We start from the raw sequence: 6382 nt of genomic DNA, 5'->3' as shown, positions 1-6382 counted from the left end.
TGTAGACCAGGCTGGTCTCGAACTCACAGAGATCCGCCTGCCTCTGCCTCCCAAGTGCTGGGATTAAAGGCGTGCGCCACCACCGCCCGGCCATAAGCCAAATTTTAAAATACAGTAAATGGTAAGTATATCAATAATCTTCGAAAACAGCAAATTTTTCTACTATCATAACTTATTTATTATTTTATTGTGAATAGACATACTTGTTTCAAAGCGGAGAGTTTAGGGGCATGCTGAATATCATGAAGTGAAGAATTCTGAACAGCCAGTTTTTCAGTAGTGCTCTTGAATTCTGGATGCTGAGGGGTTAAGACCAATGCTGGATGGTTGCACAGTTTACGTAAATATTGTAATGCCTTTAAAAGATGAAAAACAACAACTTACGTAACTCCATCTTTTTCATACCACAATTGTTTGTATTTTTGTATCCTCTCTTTGCTATTCCATTTGTCTAAAAAATGCCCAGTCAGTATCCAAGAACCAGTTCAGAGCTGCGCAAGTCGGTTCAGCCCACAAACCATTTTGCCACACCACATGCATGAGGACCAGACTTCAGATCCCCTGAACCCACATTAAAACACAAACAAATAAGTAAACTTTAAAGCCCAGTGAGCATAGTAATTCAGTGTACAGGAGAAGGATACAGGGATCTCCTAGTCAGATAAGCCTACAGCAAACTTTGAGACTCAGGAACAGATTCTCAGAAAGGAGGGAGCAATCTAGAAAGATACCCAGCTGGGTGGTGGTAGCGACACCCGCCCTGAATTCCAACACTTGGGAGGCAGAGGCAGGTGAATCTCTGAGATTTATGTATTTATGTATACAGTGTTCTGTTTGCATGTATATTCATATACCAGAAAAGGGCACCAGATCTCATTACAAATAGTTGTGAGCCACCATGTGGTTGCTGGAGATTAAACTCTTAACCTCTGAGCCATCTCTTCAGTTCCCATTCTCTAATTTTTAAAAGTAGTTTATAACCTCTACCTGGAATACATGACCTGTAGCTTTAAGCTTTGGTTTCTCAGTTTCTTCTGAAAGTGCAGCTGAAGACACAGTCTCATCCACATCACACTTGGCACGAGACTTAGCAAAATCTTCATAAAGTTGAACCTGTGAAATTATGCCCAGGGAAACAGTATACATTTTAAAAAGTATTCAGATATATAAATGAAGGCAAATTATGACACCTATATCTCATTCTTAGTATTAGAGATCATCCACTCCCTCTGTTTAGGTTTCTTTAAATTTACAGAACATTTCTGTAAAAGATTAATGTGTTAAGTTTAGCTGCAAAGTATTAAATACACACTCTCTAAATTTTTCCAACATTTAGGAAAATATATTAGCAATAAAAGGAAATCAGGCAGGGCGGTGGTGCACACCTTTAATCCCAGCACTCAGGAGGCAGAGGCAGGCAGATCTGTGAGTTCGAGGTCAGCCTTGTTTTAACCACACTTAACTCTAATAGTGGGGTTAAGCAAGTTACTTCCTTTTTCTGAGTTTCGCTGTATTTGCAAAAACAAGGCTTATATTTATACTACTGCTGTAAGGATGACACAGCACCATTCATAGACAGGCTCTGGTCATAATAAAGATTGGCTTATATGGCACCCTCTCTGTCCCTTTTTGCTTCTCATAGTTTCAGTTACCGGTGATCTAAAAATACTAATTATAAACTACAAAAATAAACAATTTATATCATGAAATCATGTGCCACTCTGTGTAATAAAACCCTATGCCATCCCATTCTGTTAGGAATATAAATCACCCTTTTGTAAGCACATCCATGTTCCATATGGCACCTGCTCATCAGTCATGTAGTCCCAATTCCATAGGATCAACTGCCATATATTCTATAATACCCGTGTTCAAGGAAGCCTTCTTCACTCAGCAACAGCTCCAAAGTACAAGAACAGTGAAGGCAGAAGTTTGGCTATGCCAAAGAAAAGTCTTTAGCTTTAAGTGAAATATTTTAATGAGAAAGAGGTGGTGGGTTTACGTGGTGATTTGGGGCCAGATTCCAGAGGATTATTTCCTCATACTTGGAGGGGAGAAGAGCACTGGTCTCTCTATTTTAATCTACAGAATTCAGATCACTATCCTTAGAGAAAATATAATTTTCCTTTGGAGGGAAATCCTCTAGTCTCCTCCACTAGAGTGAGGTGTGGTTCATGTAAACGTTACTGTTGTAGAATATTAAAGTGAGTTATATTTGTTTATGCTCTGCAACAATTGTTTAACAATGTAAAGATATGTTTAACTCTATGAAGCTGTGATTCTTTGCCTGTCTAAAACAGCTGATGGCCTAATGAACAGATAAATGGCTAACAGCAGGGCAGGAAAAAGGACAGGTGGGGGCAGCAGGCAGAGAGAAGACACACGGGCCACCCACCCAGCCCAGGAGTAAGAGTGAACGATGTACAGAAGTAAGAAAATGGAAAAGCTCACAGGCAAAAGGTAGACAGGATAATTTAAGATAGAAAAGCTGGCTAGAGAGAAGCATTCATTAGTAAAAATAAGCCTCTGCATGTGTGAATTTTTGGGTGCTGGGCCCCCGTAAGAGTCAAAAAGAGCCAAAAAGAGTAATAAAACAATCAACAACACTCTACTATTAACAGCAAGATTTAAAAAATCTAGCTAAAAAGTCATTACATAAACTGGGAAGAGTTTAATTTTCTATAAGGCTGTTCTACAAATAATATTCTATCAACCACAACAATGAGCAGACTCCTAACCTGGAGAGGGCTAAGAGTACAGTAATAGTCTTGAATAATTTTAGGAGGAAGATCCTGCAAGACATCTTCTTTCATTCTTCTCAAAAGAAATGGCAGGACTTGGCGGTGCAGTGCATCCATTGCAAGAACACCTGTCAATGGCGAGAACACAGTTTTAAGTGTTCAGAGTAAATCATACAACCATGAGGACTTACTGTAACTCCTTCTTACCTGCTTCTTGTTCTCGACTGGAGCTTCGTGCATCCCTACTCGCTAATATAGGTTTACCATATCGAGCAGCAAACTGGCGTTCAGTACCCAAAAATCCAGGCATAAGGAAATCAAACAGTGACCACAACTCCAAAACGTTGTTCTGAATATAAAAAAAAATAACAATTATCTTTTCTTCAGTTTTGAAAATACCATATCCCATTACTTCTGGATCCTAATGTGCCTCCCCACTTTTTTCCTCTCCAGAAGCCTCCTCATCCAGCCCAGGCTCTGGTTCAGCATGGACAGCTGCTCTCTAACATGGACAACCTTCTGATCCATAAAGCTCTGAAGAGCAGAAACCTATCTGACAGCTTCAAAGCCTAAACTATTAGAGTAGGAAAAAGGGAAAAAGTGTTAGCCTTTCAACTGGACAAAACCCCAAACCTTCTGATGTCTCAGTCAAGTACAAGTAGCATCTTGAAAACAAAAAAAAAAAAACAAAAAAAAAACAAAACAAAAAAAAAAAACAAAACCCCTAAAAGTCAGTGGGCATAGTGGCGTACAACTTTAATCCCAGATGGATCTCTGTGAGTTCAAGGTTAGCTTGGCTTTTAGAGTGAGTTCCATGACAGCCAGGCTACACAGAGAAACCCTATCTTGAAAAACCAGTTAATAATAATAAAACCTAAAAGTATTCCTCCTTTTCCCTTTTTTATAACTCGTAAATGCAGCTTTATTTCATTCACATGTTCTCTCTATTGCACTGTTGTGTGTTTTAACAAAACTATTCAGGAATGAAAAGCTTCACATTCAGCATTACCAGCTACAAAATCAAGTGGTTCCAGACATAACCAGCATATGTTAATTTAATGACATTAATAATCCCAGGTATTTATTTTTGCTTCATTCTTCAATATTCTTTTGTTTCTGGACTGTGACCTCACAGGCTCCTTTGTAGCTCTCTGTATAAAGTATGTTTCATGATGGACACCTATCTGAAAGTCATCCCAGCCACAAGAAGCCAGTTCTTTCTAATCCAACTGGGGTTTTCAATTTCTTCTTTTATTATCAAGTTAAGATTCAAAGTTGCTTCTGAAAACTGCAAGCCTGCTACTTCTCCTAGGTTTGGCTCTTTGGCTGAGTTCTAAGTGCTAGATTATATGGTTCATTGGCATCATCCTTAGGAATTTGGAAGACAGGGCTGCTTTTGATTCTCTGCCACCCCAAATGTATGAACCCAATTTACAGTACCTTGACAATCAGAACTTTGCTTTCTCTAGACAATCGGAACTTTGCTTTCTCTAGAAGTTCTGAAAGCTCACAGTCGATTAATATCAGTCCATCTGTCCCCCAGCAGCAGCTGAACCTTACACAAGGCCTCCCTGTCCCACTGCTACCAGAAGCTGTGCTAGCTCTCCTTCCTTTTAATGTGCTTTACAACACATACCAACTTTAGGCTACGGATTTAATCCAGAGGTCACACTTGCCTGAAATCTTTGAGGCCCAGGTTTGATCCCCAACATAACAAAATAATGCCAACAAAAGCCAAAATCCCTAGTAAGCTTAGGAAAAATTGTAAATGAACAGCTTGTCTCTGATGATGAAAATATGCAGTGTTTACAAACTAGCCACAGATTAACCCTCTGCACAGTGGCTCTCTACCTTCCAAATGCTGCAGCCCTTTAATACTGTGCATGTTGTGGTGACTCCCAATGATAAAATTATTTCATTGTTACTTCATAACTACAATTTTGCTTCTGTTATAAATTATAATATAAATATCTGATATGTAGGATATCTCATATGCAACCCTCAAAGGGGTTGAGACCTAGACCTATAGGTTGAAAACCACTACCTTAGATAAGCAGTGACTACAAAAAATAAATTCAAAATAAGAATTGTAAACCAAGCGTGGTGGCACAACCTTTTGATCCCAGCACTCCTGAGGCAGAAGCAGAGAGATCTCTGAGTTTGAAGTCAGCCTGGTCTGCATAGGTAATTCCAGGACAGCCAGGGCTATGTAGAAAAACCCCGATGCAAAAAGACAAGAGACCACAACATCAGTTTTTAGAGCTAGAGAATATCCTTCTACCAACCGGAGAATGAGCAAGGTGCAAGGTGATCTTCGTACTAGAGATGGTCATCCAGGTAAGATATGAACAATTACTGAATTTTCACACCTCTACTGTGGAGTGATTCATTTCTCAGTTGGTTTTAGATTTTCAGTGCTAAACCAGATTGCTGAGTAATACTACTGAATTAGAATCAAATCTGTTACATACATCAAATGTTATTTACATAGCCTAAAATTAGAGTTTAAGCATAATCTTTAATAAAACTTGGCCAGTTTAAGAGGTAAGTAGATCTTTGATTTCAAGGCCACCTTGATCTCAAAGAGTGAGTTCTGAGCTAGTCAGAGGTCTATAATGGCAGGGGGAAATAAGACACATTGTGAGGTAACTCAGTGGTAAAGCAAATTTGTTGTTCTTAAAGAGAACCCGGACTCAGTTCCCAACACCTCCATGTTGGCTTACAACAATATCACAGAATGTGACATCCTCTTCTGGTCTCTGTGGGCTCCTTATGCAGCGAGTACACAGCCAAAACACTCACACACAACATTTAAAATTATAAATGTAAAATATCTTTAAGGGCTGGAGAGATGGCTCAGTGGTTAAGAGCACTGCCTGCTCTTACAAAGGTCCTGAGTTCAATTCCCAGCAACCACATGGTGGCTCACAACCATCTGGAATGAGGTCTGGTGCCCTCTTCTGGCCTGCAGACATACACACAGACAGAATATTGTACACACAATAAATAAATAAATATTAAAAAAATATCTTTAAAAGATTCAATATGAAAGGCCAAGTGTGGTCATACACACTTGTAATCCCAATATTTAGGAAGCAGAGGCAAGAGGATTACAATGAATTTGAGATCAGCTTGGTCTTTCTCGTGGGCTGCAGACCAGTCAAGGATTACATAGTGAGATCCTGCCTTAAAAACAAGACAAAACCAAAACCAAAACCAACTCAAACTAAACCATACTTGCCCAGTTTAGCTACTACCATATGCCAAAAGAACCTTTATAAACACAATTTAACTCCTGGAAATTTTTTATTATCTTTATAAACTAAAAGACTTCTTGACTTACTGCTAAATGCCAGGGCACCTGGAAAATTTGTTTTTTGTTGTTGTTTTTTGAGACAGGGTTTCTCTGTACCTTCGGAGCCTGTCCTGGAACTAGCTCTTATAGACCAGGCTGGCCTCAAACTCACAGAGATCCACCTGCCTCTGCCTCCTGAGTGCTGGAATTAAAAGCATGTGCCACCACTCCCCGGTTTGGGTTTTTTTTTTTTTTTTTTTTTCCTTTTTCAAGACAGGATGTCTCAAGGGCATTGGGAACCTTCGGAGCCTGTCCTGGAACTAGCTCTTGTAGACCAGGCTGGCCT

At 39.5% G+C, this 6382-nt stretch overlaps 1 protein-coding gene across 1 annotated transcript in view; it reads right to left on the bottom strand.

Annotated features, from left to right (window-relative positions):
- Positions 1 to 6382, bottom strand: part of Btaf1 (B-TFIID TATA-box binding protein associated factor 1) — a 90576-nt gene that overhangs the window by 14262 nt on the left and 69932 nt on the right. Inside the window, exons 31-34 of the mRNA XM_005352181.2 lie at positions 2949 to 3090; positions 2739 to 2869; positions 988 to 1113; positions 204 to 356 (exon numbers count right to left, since the gene is read on the bottom strand). Coding sequence (XP_005352238.1) covers positions 204 to 356; positions 988 to 1113; positions 2739 to 2869; positions 2949 to 3090 — 552 coding nt within the window. The remainder of the gene's footprint in view (positions 1 to 203; positions 357 to 987; positions 1114 to 2738; positions 2870 to 2948; positions 3091 to 6382) is intronic.

This window comes from Microtus ochrogaster, chromosome 8, assembly GCF_000317375.1.
Source record: "Microtus ochrogaster isolate Prairie Vole_2 chromosome 8, MicOch1.0, whole genome shotgun sequence".
Taxonomy (NCBI): Eukaryota; Metazoa; Chordata; class Mammalia; order Rodentia; family Cricetidae; genus Microtus; species Microtus ochrogaster.
Note: the sequence above shows the minus strand (reverse complement) of the source record. Positions and strands in the feature narration are given on the sequence as shown.